Below are 19,952 nucleotides of genomic sequence, written 5' to 3'. Positions count from 1 at the left end.
AGTGTGCTGCTTGCACAGCTGTATTTCCTCGCTGTTGTGAGTAGCACTGCCGTCCACAGGGCCTCACCCAACCCAAAAACCTGGAGTCATCCAAGACGCCTTCCTCCCTCACATCCCTCAGCGCCATCCAGGAAGAGTTTGGCATAGTTCGAACCCTTGCCTGACAACTGTGATGGCCCCTTCCTGGTGCCCCAAGCTCCCCCAGCCCTGCCTCCTGCTGCCCCATCCCCCTTGTTATAGCCAGAGTGAGCATTCCTCCACAACACACAGCTGAGCCTGTCCCTACCCACTTAGACCCCCTGGGGCTCCCCATCACCTACAGAAAGGCCATGCTCCTTGGAGGGCAGACGAGGCCTTCCTAATGGGGTCTCTGTGGAACCTTGTCACCAGACCTCTGCTCCTGGCCATCCTTGCCCTCTGGCAGCTCCCCCTGAATGTGCCCTGCTGGGCCTTGCCTCGTCTCTCTGCTCAAGCTGCTCTTTTTTCTGGAATGCTAGGCCTCCCTGTCTGCCTAGGGCACACCTGCACATCTTTGAAGACTCAGCCTGGGTACCACCTCCTCCATTGGCCTCCCCTGCACTTCTCTGGCAGACTTGACCCTGCCTACCGCACCCCTGCACCCTCCCACCTCAGTGCCTGTCACTCTCGCTGCATTGACCTGTTACACGTCTGTCTCCCCTGTGGATTCTTCCCCATTCCTCTTCTGTTCTTTATGTTCACACCCATAGTGAGGCTCCGAACTCTGTCTCCAGCACCCAATTCAGGGTCTGGCATGTGATGGGAACTCAGTCAATATTTGCCCATTGGGTTGCTTCATGGAGATACATATAAATGCAAGAGGCAGATGGAGCCCAGAATTCTGACCTGGAAAATGGATTAGGTTTCCTACACTGTTCTTTGGTGAGATGATAAATGTAGGTTTTAACTTCAGTGTTCTCTCACCTAAGTTACCATTTATTGGTATTGGTGACAATACCATTGGAGACAAAGTGAAAGATGTTTATAAAAACCACCCAACCAGTATCCTAATGAAACAACTTATATTTCTTTTCTTTTTTTTTTTTTGAGGAAGACTAGCCCTGAGCTAACATCTGCCAATCCTCCTCTTTTTGCTGAGGAAGACTGGCCCTGAGCTAACATCCATGCCCATCTTCCTCTGTTTTATATGTGGGACGCCTACCACAGCATGGCTTGCCAAATGGTGCCATGTCCACACCCGGGATCAGAACTGGTAAACCCCGGGCCGCCGAAGTGGAACATGCGCACTTAACTGCTGCACCACCGGGCCGGCCCCACAACTTACATTTTTGAAATGTCACAGCACATCAAAAGCCAGTGGAAAACCACGCATCTTCTTTAACGTAGCTGAGCCCGTCATCCACAATCGACTTCTCTTCTGTCTGGACGAGTAGTGGAACGAGAGACTTTCTCTTCCTCTTACCCTTTAATCCCAGTGTATTCGTATCACTAAATCCTGAGCTGGTTCCCCTTGTTTGAACCTTTTTACTGAAATATAACAGCTCAGCGCACAAAAGTGTACTTGAATTTTCACCTTGAATTTTTACAAACTGAACACACCTGTGGAACCAGCATCCAGATCAAGAAACAGTGTAGCAACACCCCAGCCGGCCCCACAGGTCCCCCCCAGTCGGTACTTTGTCTCTCCGTGGCCCTGTTCTGAAGTTTGGGATGGAGTAGGGGGAGTGTTGGGAGCTGGACAGACCTGGTTCTAGACAGACTTGTGCCACCAACCACACGCCCTCACTTTTATTAGAGATTTGACAATTTGAGGCAGGTCATAACGTCACTCCCTCTTTTTTTCCATGGATTTTCCTTCCCTCTGGATTGCATTCATAGTTTACAGTGAGCCATAATAGCCTATAGTCACACAAGGTACAGAGCAGTTACCATGCACAGGCGCTATGCTAAGCTCTCTACGTGCGGGTCTCAGCCTTGACAACACCCTGTCGGGTAGGGGAGCGCCCTCTCTTTACGGCCGAGGAGGTGGAGGCTCAGGAGAGGTTCAGTGAGTAACTTGCCTGGCACCTGTTGCCTCACCACTCGACTCCTGAAGTCACTTCACTCCACAGCCTTATTAAAGCCATGGGAAGCACCGAAGGAATAAATAGAGGAAACAATGAAACATTAAAATAGAAACAATATATTGGCTACTAGTTTTAGTCTTCTCCCTATCTAATATCAAGATGACCCACAACTGTAATGGGTCCTTCCTTGCACGTCACGGCGGTTGCTCTTCCCAGCCCTTTATCCCCGATGGGGGTCTTGTCTCTCAACCTGGGAGTTCAGGGGCCCAGTGTGCTGGGCATGCTGCCCCCACAGGCTCTCAGATGGCCCTGGAGCTTTCAAATGGAGGGCCCTTTGACCTCGCTGCTGCCTGGCCCCGTTAAGCTATTTCGAATCTCTGGACAGAATATTAGAGTCTTTCCTTTTATTTACCCTCTTGACTCAATAGCCCAAGGCCATGGAGGAAGTGGAAGTACGATTACATGGGCATGGTGAGATTCTGAGACAAGATTACTGATGGAGAGTAAGGGCTGGTGGTTCATTCCCTTGGGCTTTCTGCCCAGTCGGTGCACCTGAGCTCATGTCTCTGGCATCCGCACAGGCTGCGGCTCCAGGGCCCAACTGCCTCTGGCTCCCTCTCTCCTACTCACTCTTCTCAGGGTCCAACTCTGAGAATTTTCTATGTGCTGTAGCACTGCTCCTGGGAGGAGGGGGAGGGTCTGCCTCCGAGGAAACCCTTTGCCTGGGCCCCTCACAGCCCACAGGCCCTGTCAGGCACAGCGCCTCTGCTGTTGGTTACGCTGTTGGTGTCTGAGGCAGAGGTGCCTGCCGAGAGGCCTCCGGGGATGGCACATCCTGGCAAATTTACCTCAGCTGAGTTCTGGGCCCCAGTCTTTCCAGAGCAGAGACTGGATTTCCTCACAACACTCAGAGATGACCAGAGCCTGGGTGGTAGGCTCCTGTTAACTAAATTTCCAAGAAACCAATAGAATCCGGACCCCAGTTATTATTCATCCTATCCCAAGCCTCCTTCACAGCGCCCCTTGCTCCTGGTCTCAGGTGACTGAAATGGTGGCTTTGTGATCAGATAGTGGTTGATCAGCGGGGAATGAAAGAAGGCGGTCACGTGAGGGACGGCAGACCCAGCGTGAACCGCTCAGGTGATGAGCGGTACCCTTCAAAGTCCCACTGCTCTTCCCTGCCGCCCAGTGCCGTCTGCTCAGTGCCCAAGATTGCCTTGTTGACGCCTCCTTCCAGGTTTCCCTGCTGAACGTGTCCCCTTCTGCAGATAGGTTAGTGTCACTGGTTAAGTTGGCGTTAAGTGGATGATCCATGGGCCTAGGAGACATTAGTTTTTGCTCATTACGTGTGGCTGTAATTAGTTGAACTCTTAGAGAATAAGCTTATTTCCTTCATCCGAAATCCTTGTCTCCTTTATGCACTGCTTATCAACACCTCTGTGCAGCGTTTTTCTCAAAATATCAATGATCTAGAAACCAAACTCTTGCTGAAACTGGCCTGTTGACATTTGCCTCTCTCAGTCGTCCCCTATGGTGCTGGCTTTCAGAGACAGTACATCCTGTTTCTCTTCCCCCTGCTCCTGTCCTGAAATTTGTGGTGTGGTGAATGGAGTATTGGGAGCCAAAGAGACCTGATGGACCTGGTTCTAGACACACCTGTGCCACTAACTAGCAGTGTGACTAGAGCAAATCACTTCTGGAGGCCTCCTTTTCCTCATCTGCAAAATTGCTGACAATCCTTGCTCTTCCCATTCCAGAAGGCTGCTGGGAAGAGTTTAGTCACTCTGTATGGCAGTGACCTTGAAACCCTATTCTCTGTGGCATTGACAGCTCTGACCTAGATGGAGGGTGCTTTCACAAAGACTGGACCTGTCTCGGTTTCTGAGACCAGCTGTCCTCTGAGGGACCAGGAAGCTGCAAGTAGGCAAGCATCTCATCTATGTAGACTATGGGGGGCCCTTTAGTCCCATTCTTTCGGGACTGTGACTCACAGCTCGAGGACGTGCATGCTTGTCTTCTCCCTTGAAGTACGGGGTATGGTGTTGATGTGAAGGTGATGAGTTGTGTTTGGGGCTGCCCTTTCCATGCTTGATCTTGCCTCCGGTGAAAGTTCCATGTGCTCAGGAGATCCCTGAGTTAAGGGAATGGGGCATGGATTGGATTAGTAATTTTCAATTTTATTTAATTTTTTTAACAGTAGACCGTCTTTTCAAGTGAAGTCCTCCAGTAATAGAAAACATGTAAAAGCAGAGCTGCTCTGATGGCTCGGTGGGAACCCAAAGTCCTCTCTTGGGCTAGGCTCTTGCCCCACCCAGCTGGTCCCTGAGGCAGACCCATGGAACTTCCAGGCTGGTCCCGGGAAGGGTTTGAAAGCTAGGTGTGTGTGCGTGGAAGCGCTGGCCTGAGTTTCCGCACTAGCCCTCTCCGAACACCCGTTCCCAAGAGCAGAGGATAGAAGAAATCTCCATGGCCAGGCTCCCAACTGGATTGAGGACTATCTGCAGAGCCCCTCTCGTCATCCTGTCCTTCCCACAGGCTGCCCCTCCTGTGAGGGGAACCACAGCTCCACCCACCTTCGACCGGATTTTGGACCTTTCATCTTTTAAATAGGGAGCGGGACCCACTTTGCAGGATTCATTGTCAGAACCAAACCAGATTAAATATGCAACGTGGGTGCTCAATAAAATACATTTTCCTGCCCCTTTCCCTGAGACTGCACCTCCTGCCCTCCTGGGCTTTCTCAGCCGCTCTGCAGTATTTCTTTCCAGTCATTTACTTTGAACGCACGTCCATTTAGCACTTATCACACTGCATTGGAGTTATTTGGGTCCTTCACGGCCGCATTTTAGAAAATGCATCCTCTGCTGGACTGCTCGCTCTCCTTAAGAGGAGGGTGTGTTTTGCTTGGCCTAAAGCAGATGCTCCACAATTGATGAATGAATACGCATCCATGGTATTCATCTTGATCCTCCCAGGACTGTGCACCCAGGAAATGAGGATGTGTGTGTGTCTCGGGTGAGCGGGAGGATTGTGGTGGTGAAGAATTACCACAGTGGACAACCATGCCAGAAAAGTACTTTCTTAAGTGGCAAAAAATCTGAATTGCCGTCTTATCTCCACCCTGAGAGACCTCGGGCCCAAGCTGCCTGGGTTTATTCGCTTGTATAATAGGGATAAAGAGGGATTAACAGGGATAAACACCCGCTCTCAGCTGCAAGGCACAGGCTTTGGAAAAGGTCCCCTCTCTCAGCGTCCCCTGGGATGCGCAGCGCGAGAGGCCGCCACCTCCCCTAATTCCCGCGGGAAGGGGGAAGCGAGGTAGGACCACACCCTCTCCGCTGGGTCACTTCTAGTCGTTGCTCGGGACCCCGAAACCCAGCATGTGGGAAAGTCCCACCCATCATCAATCCTTCCTCCGAAACAAATAGGCCCCTAAACCATCCCCACATTTTATTGGTTAATGCTGCTGTCAGTCTGGGGCATAGGCGGAGGCCTATGGGAAATGTAGTCCGGAGAAGACCGACTCCTTCACGGCTCGCGTTTCCGCTTCCGGTGTTTAGTGGACGTCCGAATGCCGAGACCCCGGGTCTGGACTCCGGGTTCGAGAGCCCTGTGGGGACATTGCGCGGCCGCGGGGAAGGTCCCGCGGGGTCAGGCCGCCCGTAGTTGCAGGGCCTCGGCGCGCGGGAGCGGCTCTCAGCTCGGGCTTGGGCCGCCGTCGCCGGGTGGGCGTGGCCGGGCCGAGACCGGGGGTCCGGCGGCCTCCGGCCCAGGCTGCGCGTCCCCGCGAGCGCGCCCGGGGCGGGATGCACTCCTCGTGCTGGCGGCGCCCTCCTTCTCGCCGCCCCCCGGGCCTAGCGGGGGCGACCGTGGCCCTGTAGCCGCGCCCCGGCCCGCCTTGACCCCCTAAAGCTTCCAGAGAAGGTCGCCCGCGCAGCAGAGCAGCGTTGCAGTGTAAGTCACGCTCTGCGGGCTGGTCACCCAGTCCGCGGTCAGACGGCCGAGCCGCTGTCCGTTCCCTGCCATCAGCCGGCTGTGTGGCCTTGGACAAGTCCCTGGGGGTCTCTGAGCCGTGATTGTCTCCGCTTTGGGGAAGTTGAGGGCTGAGTATCTCAACTTTCCGTCCAACTCGGACGTCCTGCGAGTCTGTTTTTGTTATCCTTGCTCTTGTACCTTGTACCCCTCTCCCCGTCTGGGAGAGAGTTATGAAGCCTCAGGACTGAGGAACCCTGCACGGGGCGCCCAAAGCTGAGAACCCGGCCAGGACCGGGGGCCGTTTAGCGGCCGGAGCGCGTGCACCGCCCGCGCGATCGGGGAGCCAGCTCGTCCAGGTGCTGCTCTCCAAGGTGCTGCTACTGTGTGCGCCGTCCCGTCTCGAGCTTGTCCTGCGCATGCACTTTGCAACGCTCGGAAGGCCAGTGGCTTGCGAGAGTGGGTGGCTTGTTGTCCCTCTTCTCTCCAGCAGCCCATCCTCATTCTTCAGTATGGATACTTGACATTTTCTCAGCCTTAAGTCAATCGCTGTGCAAGCACAGCTTCAACCTCCCCTACTTTCCAAGCAGATCACCCCTTGACCCCTCCCGTCGAACTCCTGGAGCTTCCTCCCCGAGTGACCGACGGCTAGACCCCAGGGGCACCAGGACATGGGGAGGGGAGGAAGGGAAGGCTCTTTTCTTCACCTCAATCCTACTGGGCTAACACTTGTGATTTTCACTAACGTTCGCCGTGTAATGTATGTCTCTGGCTCTAGGATTTCAAGTCGTATGTAGTGACTCCTGTCTGAAGGTGGCTTCCCAGTGAGGCAAAGGAAAAGGTTTGGGCTTCAAAGCACAGTTGCAAGGTTCTTCTCTGAGCTGAACTATGGCTGTGTCTGTGGACCGACAAATTCCGGCTTCTCAAGTACAAGAAGAGCTTCGAATAGTGAAGCTGGAAGAAGATTCGGCCTGGGTGCAGGAAACTTCCCTTCAACGGAGTAACCCCGGACCAGAGACCTCCTGCCAGCGCTTTTGGCATTTCCGCTATCAAGAAGCATCTGGACCCCGGGAGGCCCTCATCCAACTCCGGACGCTCTGCCGTCAGTGGCTGAGACCAGAGAAGTGTACAAAAGAGCAGATCTTGGAGTTGCTAGTCCTGGAGCAGTTCCTGACTGTCCTTCCCCAGGAGCTCCAGATCTGGGTTAGACAAAAGCATCCAGAAAGTGGAGAGGAGGCAGTGGGCCTGGTGGAAGACTTGCAGAAAGAACCTGGAAGACAGGGGCTACAGGTGAGAAATGGGAGCCTGGGTCTAAGTGGTTAAAACAGAGGAATGTGCGAGACAGAGCCGCCTCGGGTTGGCAGCAGTATGGGTGCTGTCCAGTACTTGGCTGTTTGTGTCAAAGTGGAATTTGCTTATTTCCTGGGCCTGGTAGCTGGCATTGTCCTTCCAAGTTGAGACTGACTCTTTAGAGAGTGCACAAGGTTGGTTGGTGTGAGTGTTGGTAGTCCCTGCCTTTCAGTAAGACAATAGCTTAAAATAGCTTGAGCACCACTCTGGTCAAGGGGGAGCACATAAAAGCTGTTTTCTGTTTGGAGAACAGCTGTCCCTCAGCGGCAGCTAGCCTGAAGCAAGGGGCTTCACTGGTCTTTATTGACATTACTGAGCCTTTGGGTCCTATTGCAAAATAGCTGTATTGGTTGGCTCTCTGAGTCTTGCCTAGGGGTTGATGGGAGCAGCTCCAGGAGAGTCGGGGGGCAGATTGCCATGGGCCTGGGTTCCAGACCTTATCTCTATGAAGCCTCCCACATCCCCACTCCTTACAACCCCTGCAGTGATGTGCATGAGACTGACGGCCCCTTTGCTGCTTTGTGCCTTGGGATAATTGGGTTTTAGTGCCTACAGCATTTTGACCACTTCTAGTCCTTGAACAGGGGCAGGAGTTGCTCTCAGTGGAGAAGGAACCCTCAGGACCAGAACTGGGTTCCCTAAACATCCATCTGAAGCAAGCATACCCAGAATCCACGTGTCTGTTCTAGGCAATGGTGAAGAACTCACAGCCAGAACCAGAAGAACAATTGAACCACGACCCCGGAGTAGAAGTCCTATGCTTCCACAAGAGTGGTAAGAAGCGGCAGTGTGGGGAGGAAGGGGGGCCATTCTGTGGGGAAGGTGTGAAAGTGCCCTCTGAGCGCAGCAAGTGGGGTCGAGGGCACAGCTCCTTCCCGTTGGAGGAGGTGGCGCATGAACTGAGGCTGAGCACTCGAATAGTGGGATCCTAACTAGGCGTCTCCACGGAAAGAAGGACCTTGGCTGGCATGTTATATGAAACGGCATCGGGGGGCCTATGGCACCTCTCCTCATGTGACTGAGGTTGCTGGTCCCAGCAGGTTAGGTTGGGTACTGCTTTTAGGTCTGGTTAGTGGGAAAGGCACAGGATAGGGTTAAACTCAAGTGCAGTAATTTTCACAACAGGTATGTGTGTCCCCAAACCAGTCCAGGTGATTCAAGTGTTATCAGAACTGAAGAAAGAAATCATAAAACCCTGACAGTCAGTAACCGGGGTGGATATGGAGGGGGAAGATCTGGAACTCTCCCCTTAGAAATGTGTCATTTAGGTTTTTTGCCAACTCTCCTTTGATGGCACAGAGTAGACACTAAGAGAAGGAGAAAGACTCTTCTACTTCTGAACTCATTTGGGCTGGGGGCTGTTGAGAACCGTTGTCCTCTAACAGCTCCTCTCTCTTCCCTCAGCCCTGCCTGATGCTTGTGCTCTGGGCCTTCCTGTGGAAGAGAGCAGTGGTGACCAGAGGACGATGAGCAGCTCCCAGGTGAGCCAGGCTTTTCTCTAACTCGAGTTACCTTTTGCTGCTCGAGTGGGGCCCTCTGCACCAACCCTCTCACCTATCAGAAATTCCAAAGGAGTTTTACCCAGGACGGAGGCCCCGTGACTTTACAGATAAGGCTCCGAAATGTCATCAGCCTGCAAAATGCTGCCCAGATCTCCTTCCTCATATGAGACAGCACCACGGCTGAGGTAGTGAGGGGTCATATTAAAGTCATTCTTTTCCTTCACCCTGAGACTGTCAGATTATCCTGATTTGCTTATTTGCCTTAGAGGTAAGGGTTACTTCCTTCTTTCTGTATCTGGATCTTGCCCAAACGGCATGCAGGATTGTGAAGTGGGAGAAACCAAAGCTTCAGAGGCAGACAGCCTGAGTTCAAATCCCGGCTGTGGCACATCCTCACTGTGTAACTCTGAACAAGTGTGAAGAGTTTCTGGCACAGAGCGTAGATGTTCAGTAAATATTAGCTTATTTCTTCCTTTTCTCTCTCTCTCCCCCTTCTCCCTCTCCTTGCCCCTCTCATTGCATTTAAAAGCCACAGGAACTCACGTTTTAGTTTCTTCTGAGTCCGTTTTGCCACCTGCCTCTGACCCAGGCTATACAGGGTCGTTTTGTCCTACGGCAGCGTGTTTTGGGTGGGGGTGTTAGGTTTTCTCAGGAGTTGGTGACGTTTGGTGATGTGACTGTGTATGTCTCCCAGGAGGCACAGAGGCAACTGGAATCTGGACAGAGGAGCCACCGGGAAGTAACTTGGGAGAATTCTGCCAAGAGGGCCTTGCTAGGTAAGACCAGCTTTCTCCTGTGGAGTTAAAGTGAGCTGTGGGGTTTCTGTAGCATTCACCACTCCAGACCCTTTTGGGCTGAACTTTTCAGATCCTTCCTTTAGTCCTGCTTGAAAAGGACGTATACATCCATTATCACAGTCTGTGCTGTCTAGGATGATTTTCTTGAGACTAGAAAGTATATTGGATTGAAGCTCATCTTAGGCAGAAGATCAGTAAAGCCTTTGGCAGCTGCCTGAATTTATTTGTTACAGGGTAGATGAATATGGATATAAGTTATAGATTTGAGCCCAGATGTTTTTCTTATTGTCCCCTCACAGTAGTCCTTAATATTACTGTCACTGAACCTTCCCAAGAATCCCCTTAGATTTTTAAAAAAAATTACTATCTCCCCTCCTTGGCATATAAAGTAGTGGGAGTTAGACTCACTAAGCCATCATGTCTTCGTTTGTCTCCCTGCAAACAGATTTCCCAGCCCACAGACCCAGTGTGAGCTCCCACGTGGAGCAGGAGGAAAGCCCAGAGAGCCCAGATCTTCAGCACTCCAGAGATGAGAGTGTGAGAGACACCCTGGTGGCGGCGGGAAGAGTCAAGCCTGGCCAGGGGCCCATCTTGAGAAAAGCCAAGACCTGGGACGAGCTGGAGTGGCAGGGTCTGGAGGATGAGAAGGTGGCAGGGGTGCACTGGGGCTATGAGGAAACGAAGACTTTTCTGGATATTCTCAGTGAGTCCTGGATCCACAAGAAACTCCGCACATGCCATCGGAACCGCCAAGTCTACCGGCTTGTGGCCGAGCGGCTGCGAGAGCGCGGCTTCCTGCGGACCCTGGAGCAGTGTCGCTACCGGTTCAAAAACCTCCAGACCAACTACCGCAAAGCCAGGAGCACTCATATGCCAGACACCTGCCCCTTCTATGATGAGATGGATGCCCTCATGTGCCCACGGGCTGCCACCTCCGTTCTAGAGGTGGCAGGGGGTGTGCTTGGGCAGAGGGACCATGACACAGAGCAGGAAGAGCTGCAGAGTGGTTGCTGGGACCAGGAGGCGGCAGCGCTGGCCAAGGCTGTGTTAGGAGGCGGATCAGAGAAGCAGGATCGGAGCCTGGGCTGCAGAGCAGCATCTGTAGAAGGGCCTTCAGAGGCTGTGACGGACGATTCTGAGGGGGAAGAACTGGGTGCTGAAGAAGGGTCTGCAAGCCCTGGTCTCCCAGCCCTGTTTCGGAGCCCTACTGGTAAGCCCTTACGTGAGCAAGAGGGGAAGCCCTAGTTGTTAGCGGGGTTTGGAAAGAACCTCATTGCAACCAGTTATTTTTGAAGCACCATGTGGATTCGGTGTGTATTACAATAGTTTGGAAAGGGCAAGGAAAGACTGTTTTTATATATAAATGAGAAAGCCTTTGTTCACTTATGTAATAGAGAAAAAGAACTATTATATAAGAATAATGTTTATAAGTATAAAAATAAATATGTGCATAACGTTAGAACAAGTCCTGTCACGGAGGGAAGAGCCCACTGGATGATTTCTTGGGAAATCACTAACGTGCTGTGGGCGGGAGTGGGGGTCTTCTGTTGCGTTCATTACAGACCAGCAGCCTGTCTTAGCTCACCTCTGCCCCTTTCCCCCAGGTGTGCACTGGGGCTACGAAGAAACTAAAATTTTCCTGGGAATTCTCGGTGAGCCCTACATTCATGAGAAACACCGCACCTGCCATCGGAACCGCCAAGTGTATCGGCTTGTGGCCGAGCGGCTGCGGGCATGTGGTTTCTTACGGACCCTGGAGCAGTGTCGCTACCGGTTCAAAAACCTCCAGACCAACTACCGCAAAGCCAGGAGCATCCACGCTCCAGGCACCTGCCCCTTCTATGACGAGATGGACGCCCTGCTGGGTCCCTGGGCCCTCGCCGACACCTTTGACGCCTTAGAGGTGGCGGGGGCCCTTCTGCAGGATCGAGGGGACTCCAAAGAGAACTCGAAGGCAATGCTGGAAGGTGTGACAGGGGATGGTAACAAAGTGGAAGAGGAGCCCAGGAGCCTTGGCCCCCCGGCTTTGAGGACGAGGCCCAGTGGTAAGCTCTCCTCCGCAGTGCGCCTCGGAACAGCAGGAAAGACGGAGGCCCGTGGGAAGCATTAGGGACCGTGCATGGAGACAGGCTGATTGCTGTCTGTCACTCGCTGTCACTAACCTCTATCTGGAAAGGCTTGTCAGGAGAATTGTTGGTTTCTTTAGAGGAACAGTATTTACTGCCTGTCCTCAAATATTGCTAGAATCGACTGTGCCCTGAACCAGCAGCCTGGGGTGACTCACGAAGACCGTTCTGAGGGTTTGGTCTGCTCTCCAGCAAAGGGATTCCCTGCCTCATTCAGTAACAATATTATAGAAACGGGGCAGAGAGGTCAGCGTCACGTAAAGTTTTAGTTGTTTGTTTCCATCTCAAGTCCCCCACAGATGTGAACTCTGGGCATATTATATACAACAGTCGGCCACTTAAAGACTTGTCTGCTCTTGGGCGAGTTGGTTGCACACCCCGAGCCTCCATCTTCCCGTCTGTAACGTGGACGTGGTGATGCTATCTACCCCACTGGGCTGTCGTGAGGACCCTGGCACATTGTTAGCACTCAGCAAATGTTAGCTTTCACTACCATCATCGTTCTAATTATTGTTAAAATAGGTAAGCACGTTGCCCTGTCTCCTCACTTAAGGGGGCAAATTTCCTGAGTCATTAACTAAACTTTTTCTTCCAAAAACTAGACCTTTCTGGGAGGTGCTTCCATTCTCCTTCCAGATATGAGAATGAAAGCAAATTACACAAGCACTCCCGTCCCTTCTTGCCTTTCCTTGCACAGGGCTTCCAGGTCCCCAGCCAGATGGGCTCTCAAGGCTGGAGAGAAGTGCAGAGCTCTGGAGTCACGGTCCCTGGGTCTTCGAGGAAATTCGGGAAACCTCCTCTGCAGGTGGGAAATGAGTGAAAGCTAGTACTCCACCAGCAAAGAAGGCAGACCTGGAATTCTGGACATGGACAGGCCAGCACTGGGCGAGCCTGGGAGAGGAGCCCAGGCCCTTGGCCTTCCCGTATTTCCCGGCTTATTGTTCTCTGGGGCTGAAACTACGGGATTTGGGAGAAGAACAGAGAAGCAGGTGGTGCCCAGGAAAGTCTATTCCCCTTAGTTACCTAATATAGACAAACAAGTAATTAATGTTTTTGATTTCCCTCTTAAATTTCAATCTGAATTTTAACTATAATTAACTATCACTTAACCAGGTTAATAGAAAAAGTGAGCATGGATGACCCCAAATTCAAACGACGGTCCACCTTGATTATTGGAGGGGTGAAATTCCCATGCTTAAGATGAGCTCCCCTCTTGGTGGGGCTCAGTAATTTTGCTGGAATTTTAAGGGATCCGATAAAGAGTGCTGTTCTTCCCCACTCAGATTCCAGCCCAGCTGAGAGAGACATCAGAGTAAGGCATTGAGATCAAACGGCAGCTTTCTAACTGGTGGAGAATGGGGCTGAGATGTGCGGCCACAGTGGACGGCCTAACACTGACCCCAGAGTCGAGCCGGAGGCTGCGCTAGCCAAGCACAGCCTTGCCCTGCAGGGACAGCCTTCGCTGCGGATCTGAGCACGTGCACGCAGCTCCTTGTTGATCAGTCATCCCTTCCTCTCTGAGGAAGGGAATGGGGAGAGGCAGGAGAATTGTTGAAGGCGTGTCCCTCCACCTAGAAGGCAGCATCCAGAAGAGAAAGGGAGCTTCTTAGTACTGGTGGCTAGTCCACAGGCCAGTGGGCAGGGAGGAGGAGCCAAGCTTGGGGGCAGAGCCTCTGGGGAGTGGGGAGGGGCTGTGACTGAAGAAGGAGAATGGGCCTGGACCTGTCTCCCTCCTTGTTCTCAGCCTTTCTCCACGTGACCCTCTTGTTTAGACACCGAGGGAGGGAGGGAGCCTGGACGTCTGCTGGTCTTAACCGTGCTTCAGCCACATTCCAGGTTATTCATTCCCGGGTGATGGAAGGTTGACTGTGCTCCATCTGTCACCACCAATAACTTGTTTCTAAGCATCTAGTGAGGCCCTCTTTTACAGTGTTTCCATTCTTCTGAACTCAGAAAACAAGTTACATTTGCATCTTATCTCATCCTTTCAGATCCTGAAACAAGGACAGAGAATGAGGAGAACTTGAGCCAGGACATTTCAGAGGAAGTAGGACTCCCCGGGGCGTTGTTAGAAAGATCCAAAATGGATGTCTCCCAGTCCTTTAATTGGAAGAAAGACCAGGAAAGTGAATATGAGGCAGAAAAGCAATGGGAAATACCCTTAGAAGATGGACAAGGGTGGCTCTCTCCTCCAGAAAGAGACTTAGGTAAATTCATAGGTCCTCAGGGAACCTATGTAGAAGAAAAATCCAACATACACTGTGAATGTGGAAAACATTCCAGCCAGAGCTCACACTCAGCTGCCCACAGGTTCGCCCACAGTGGAGAGAAGAGGCCTTACAAATGTGGCTGCTGTGGGAGGAGCTGTGCCCGGAGCCGCCGTCTGGTTTGCCAGCAGAGGATGCACACCGGGGGGAAGCCCTGCGCGTGCCCCGCCTGTGGGAAAGGCTTCAGCGATCACCCTAACCTCACGGCTCACCAGACAATCCACACTGTAGAAAAGCCCTATAAATGTGGAGAGTGCTGGAAAAGCTTCAACCAGAGCTCAAGCCTTATCATGCACCAGAGAATCCACACAGGAGAGAAACCCCATAAGTGTAGTGAGTGTGGAAAAAGTTTCACCAGTAGCTCGCACTTCAGCGCCCACTGGCGAACGCACACTGGCGACAAACCCTACCAGTGCCCTGAGTGCGGGAAAAAGTTCAGTAAGAGCTCCACTCTTACCAGCCACCAGAGGATCCACACAGGAGAGAAACCCTACGAGTGTCTTGAATGCGGGAAGAGTTTCAGCGACCGCTCAAACCTTATTACCCACCGGCGCATTCACACTGGAGAGAGACCCTACAAATGCGGAGAGTGTGGGAAGAGCTTCAATCAGAGCTCAAGTCTTATTATCCACCAGAGGATCCACACGGGAGAGAAGCCCTATGCGTGTGCTGACTGTGGAAGGCGATTCAACAACAGCTCACACTTTAGTGCCCATCGGAGGACCCACGTGGGAGAGAGGCTCCAAATGTGGGAGAAATAACTGTGAAGCATCAAGTCTGAAAACACTGCGGAATCCAGCCCAAAATAGGGTTTGTATTGCCCTTGATTCTGTATCACGACACCCTTAGCAGGTGCAGAGAGAATTTAGATCCAGCCTGACAGACCTATTTTGTTCGTCTCACTACATACTCACTGGGCTTATGCAATACTACTCAGGGCTTTCTTATCCATGCTGGTGAAGTGGAAGCTAATTTCTAGAGAATTCAGGGACTAATTCTGAATTTGACTGGATCGCCATCTCAGTGTGTCCTCCTTGTGATTCTGTGCCTTAATTTTCACAGCTGGTAACATGAGGGTGACGTCCTTGTCCCTGAGACCCTCTGTGAAAGACAGAGGGGGCCCCAGCCTCGTGTGCTGACAGCCTGGATGGCCACGAGAGCCAGCCATGAGATGACAGCCTGGGTGGCCATGAGAGCCAGCAGTGGCCGAGCCGTTTCTTCTCAGCACTGGGCGGTGGACAAGGACTTATAAAACTGAATACGTTTTTAAAGGTCTTCCACTGTTCTTCCTATGGGAAGAATGGGGCCCAGGAACTGGCTGCCTTTCCCACATTCCTTTTCTTGAGATTGAAATGGAGTTACTTGAGAGGAAAGCGCTCTAGTAGATTATTTGGAGGAGGGAAAAGAAGAAAAGATCAATACTAGAGGTTGGCTTTCTAAACCATAACCTCCTCTTCCTCTCAACATAGTAGGTTGAACCATGAGAGACTGCCATTTTTGACCCACAAAGCCAGCAATTTCATGGTTCAACCTAAACAGAATTTTTACGTGGTAGAATGACTCCGAATGGCTAGCAGGGCTGTTGGAGAGCCTTACAGCTCATCCTGTATCCTAAAAATGTGAGACTGGGTCTAGAAGACTGGGAACCAGGATGATGATGTGGGTAAAGCCTTAGTGTTTGTAAATACATCCAGAGCAGTAACTACGAACCGTGGCATCGATGGAGAAGACTCCTGGTTGGAGGCGTTCCTGTACGTCACCTGCCTCTGACAAACCCACTAGTTCCCATTTGTGCTCAGATCCTTCCGGGGAGGCGCGTACAGGTCAATAGGCTCCTGGAGATCTGGGCATCTCGGCAGAGCCCTTGGAGGGACTCTGACGTACAGAGCGAATGGTGCTCGGAAATAAATGGAACACAGTTTCTCGCTCTTAAAATAGTTTCCTTTGTGTGTTTGATTTTAAAATATTCCCAACTTTCCAGAAACCCATCAATTATTAAACAAAGCACAGTCTACACAAATTATAATTTTATCTGACTAGACTTACAAAATATGATTATTAAGTAATGTCTTTTTAAAGAAATAAAGACTTACCTAAGTGGTGTCTGTCAAAAGTAGTCATTTTGATGGGCTGTGGGCTTTATATGTTGTTATATATATATATTTTAATACAATATATGTTGTATTAAAGACATTCTTTAATTTTTTTAAAAGTTTAAAAAGAGTTTTTCTTTAAGAATTGTCTTCAAATGGCCTTAGGAAGCCTCACATCCATGGATTTCCAGCACATACAGCAGTGTCTTACACATGGGTAGGCTTAATAAATGCAGACAGAGTGACCCGCTTGTTTATTATCTGGCCTGATCATCTCTCTTATCTGTGAGACTTGGCTCTGCCCACTATCTCCTTTCCAAAAATAGAATCCCTTCAAAGGATGTCAATGTTTTGTTATTGAGGAGACTTTTCAAAGAGCCTCTTTTTGGAGATGGTTTTCAAAGTATCCTAGAAATTTGAGTTCAGAATTTTTTTTTCTAAAGACTTTATTTTTCCTTTTTCTCCCCAAAGCCCCCCAGTACATAGTTGTGTATGTTTAGTTGTGGGTCCTTCTAGTTGTGGCATGTGGGACACCACCTCAGCATGGCTTGAGGAGCGGTGCCATGTCCGCGCGCAGGATCTGAACCGGTGAAACCCTGGGCCGCTGAAGTGGAGTGCACTTCAGGCACGCCCCTGAGTTTAGAATTTTTTGTATGGCCAGGAAATAAATCCGCTATGGATTATTTTAAATTATTTCACTCTTTTCAATGAGAAAGTCTTTACTTGGGGGGAAATTCATCACACTAAAACCTAACGTAGCTCTGCATTATAAAAAGACTGGAAATAACCAGATTCCCTTTCGGAAACTTTTGGCATCATACTTCTTTGGAATGGAACAAAATAATGGGAAAACTGAGCTGGAGATTGTAGATGTTTGATGCGTATTTTACAATCCTCAGAGCGAGATGACGTGACAGACAGCTGCTTCCAGCAGTGTTTGCTGTTAGTGCTCCTAGATGGAGTGCTCCCCACAAACACTGAGGTAAACTGTGGTTCAGCCACGTGGGCCTGTTTCCCAGGGAACCACATGTACCAGGATGGTCTCGACAGTGGCCTAGGTTTGATTCAAAACTGCAGCCATCCATTATCTTGCTCAAGAGCGTTCTGATTTATTTTTGTCTACCACTGTACTTGGCGTGAGCAAGGTTCTGGAGGCTCCTATTTTTAACTCAATTCAAACTCATGGTCACAGCTTCAAAGTATGTCACCCAGACAAGCAGGGTGGCTTTTGGAAGCCATTTGCTTGGAGACTCCTCAAGATAAAAATAAAGATGAAAGTTATAACTGGGAATGCATGAAATTCACTTATATTATTATAAACGTTGCAGTAGATGACATGATTAATCAATCAAGTTATGTATTGCAAAATTTTTTCTGAAAAAACTCAGCAAAAATACTGGTTCTTATTCTTGTCTACAGATAGCAAGAAACACAAGAGCTGGGTTTCAGGGCACTAATCCTGCCAGCCAAAGCTGACGCAAGTATATTAACCCATTAAATAAATGAATTCCAAGGGAGTTCTGGGTGTGGAATGGTCAAAGGGAGAGACGTTTTTATCAACTTTATCATTAGGCTCTAGGCCCCAGGGCGGAGACTCTGTGGGACTGATGTCTGCAAAGAATGTAACAGGCCCTGTGGGCCTTGCAAATGCCGCTATCGCTGGTGAGCATGACCCAGGCTGGCCCAGAAGGGGGCTCCAGCTCATCTGCCTTGATAACTCTGCTCCACCCCCAGAGAGTGTGACCTCCTTTTACTTTTCCCCAGGATTTCAGCTTTGCAGTCCTTCAACACAGCTGTATCAGTCCTCCAGTCGAGAACGTGGAGTGAGAAGCAACACAGCTACATTTACCGACTATTCCTGGTATGTCAGGCCCCACACTAAGCACTTCACTGCAGGGTCTCATTTAACCATCTCAGCCACCCCCCCGAGGTGGTTCTATGATTAAGCGTTTTCTGTGTGTGTGCGTGTGAGGAAGACTGGCCCTGAGCTAACATCTGTTGCCAATCCTCCTCTTTTTACTTGAGGAAGATTGTCTGCCACACTAACACCTGTGCCAATCTTCCTCTATTTTGTATGTGGGACACTGCCACAGCATGGCTTGATGAGCAGTGTGTAGGTCTGCATCTGGGATCCAACCCACAAACCCCAGGCCTCCAAAGTACAGTGTGTGAACTTAACCACTATGCCACTGGGCCTGCCCTTGATGAGGCTCTTTACAAGGGGGAAACCGAACGCAGAGCTGGGACTTGGGCCCTGATTGGCTTGACTCCAATGCAGGGGTCTTAACCACCATGTGATATCAGCCTCCCAAGTGTACAAACTGTTGGGAGCCACAGATTATGTAGGGGGTGGGCCGTAAAGTCAGTACATAGAAATGACTGTGTAGGGTCAAAATTACACTTGAGAATCTCTTCCATGGCCCATTAGGTAAGGACCGCATCTCTCTCAGGCCTGTGAGATGCTTACAGGCTGAAAGCCCATGGGATCAAAACCTGCTGCAAGCAGCAGGATCCCGTCTCCCACAGCTGCTCCGGGCCACATGCCCTGGCTGGAATGGCTCGCTGGTCCATTAAACCGAGGGGACTCCCTTCCTGTCCAGGCCGCGTCACCCCTCTGTGCTCCATGTTCTCCTCTGCAAACAAGGAGGCGGTTGAACTGTCACTCCTGATTCCGAGTCTGATTCTCCAAACACCTCGCCATCACTCAAAACATTTAGCCCCAGCTGCAGACCCAGGGCCTGTCCCCGACACAGTGAGACCCTGGGCAACGCCGACAAATGGAGGGTCACGCTGTAACACAGGGTTAACTATTAAGAATTATAAGTCAAGCTGACAGACTGTTAAATTATCCTCCCACCTTGACAACTATACTTCATTATGATGTGGAAGGCCAGGTTTTTCTGGGGTTTTAAGTTTAAAATTTGGTTGTTTTTAGTACATTTATAAAATTGCACAACTGTTGCCACTACCCAATTTTATAACATTTTCATCATCCCAGAAAACCGTCTACCCATTAGCAGTCACTCCCCATTCCCTACCGCCCCCCCATTCGCTGGCAACCACTACTCTACTTTCTGTCTCTATGGATTTGCCTGTTCTGAACATTTCAGATAAATGGAATCACAATAAGTGGCCTTTTGTGACTGGCATCTTTCACTCAGCCTCATGATTTCAAAGTTCATCCACGCTGTGGCATGTATCAGTACTTCATTCCTCTTTCTGGTCTAATAATATTCCATCATATGGATCCACCGCATTTTGTTAATTCTGTCCTCAGTTGGTGGATATTTGGCTTGTTTCACCTTTTGGCTGTTGTGAATAACGCTGCTATGAACATTCATGTACCAGTCTTTACAAGTCTTTGTGTGGACATATGTTTTCAATTTTCTTGGATGAATACCTAGGAGTGGAACTGCTGGGTCATATGATAACTCGACGTTTAACCTTTTGAGGAACTGTCAGACTTATTTTCCAAAGAGGCTGCACCATTTTACATTTCCACCAGGCGGCGTATGAGGGTTCCGATTTCTCTGCAGCCTCCCCAGACTTGTTCTAGTCTGTCTTTTCGATTATAGCCATCCTAGAGGATGTGGAGTGATGAAGCCAGGTTTTGAATTTGAAATTTGGGGTTCCCACGAGTTCCACGATGGAAACTGGTGGTGTGGGAGGAGCCATCCTCTGCCCTCCCCTGCTCTCTCCCATCCCCGGCTCTGACGTGGGAGAGGCCTCTCTGCAAGTGTGTGCATACCCTGGTCTGTACACGCAAGCCCTGTCCACACTCTCCATAAACAGCCTTTGGC

General features: G+C 50.6%; 1 protein-coding gene across 12 annotated transcripts in view; it reads left to right on the top strand.

Annotated features, from left to right (window-relative positions):
• Positions 1-18,814, top strand: part of ZSCAN2 (zinc finger and SCAN domain containing 2) — a 40,519-nt gene extending 21,705 nt beyond the window's left edge. Inside the window, exons 1-10 of one of the 12 annotated variants that reach the window (XR_011525544.1) lie at positions 5,583-5,999; positions 6,796-7,307; positions 8,057-8,141; positions 8,772-8,848; positions 9,564-9,645; positions 10,112-10,876; positions 11,271-11,711; positions 12,490-12,597; positions 13,784-15,524; positions 15,591-16,079. Coding sequence is in view for 9 of the 12 variants with exons in the window: in XM_008512656.2 (XP_008510878.2) it covers positions 6,906-7,307; positions 8,057-8,141; positions 8,772-8,848; positions 9,564-9,645; positions 10,112-10,876; positions 11,271-11,711; positions 12,490-12,597; positions 13,784-14,820 (2,997 nt within the window). In the remaining 3 variants the exon portion in view is untranslated. Of the gene's footprint in view, positions 1-5,577; positions 6,000-6,381; positions 6,528-6,795; positions 7,308-7,940; positions 8,142-8,771; positions 8,849-9,563; positions 9,646-10,111; positions 10,877-11,270; positions 11,712-12,489; positions 12,598-13,783; positions 16,161-17,916 lie in introns of those variants that run through there. The other 11 variants (XM_008512656.2, XR_011525547.1, XR_011525545.1 and 8 more) reach the window with 11 other exon arrangements.
• Positions 18,815-19,952: the final 1,138 nt, after the last annotated feature.

This window comes from Equus przewalskii, chromosome 1 (assembly GCF_037783145.1).
Source record: "Equus przewalskii isolate Varuska chromosome 1, EquPr2, whole genome shotgun sequence".
NCBI lineage: Eukaryota > Metazoa > Chordata > Mammalia > Perissodactyla > Equidae > Equus > Equus przewalskii.
This window is presented reverse-complemented; position numbering and strand designations above follow the sequence as displayed.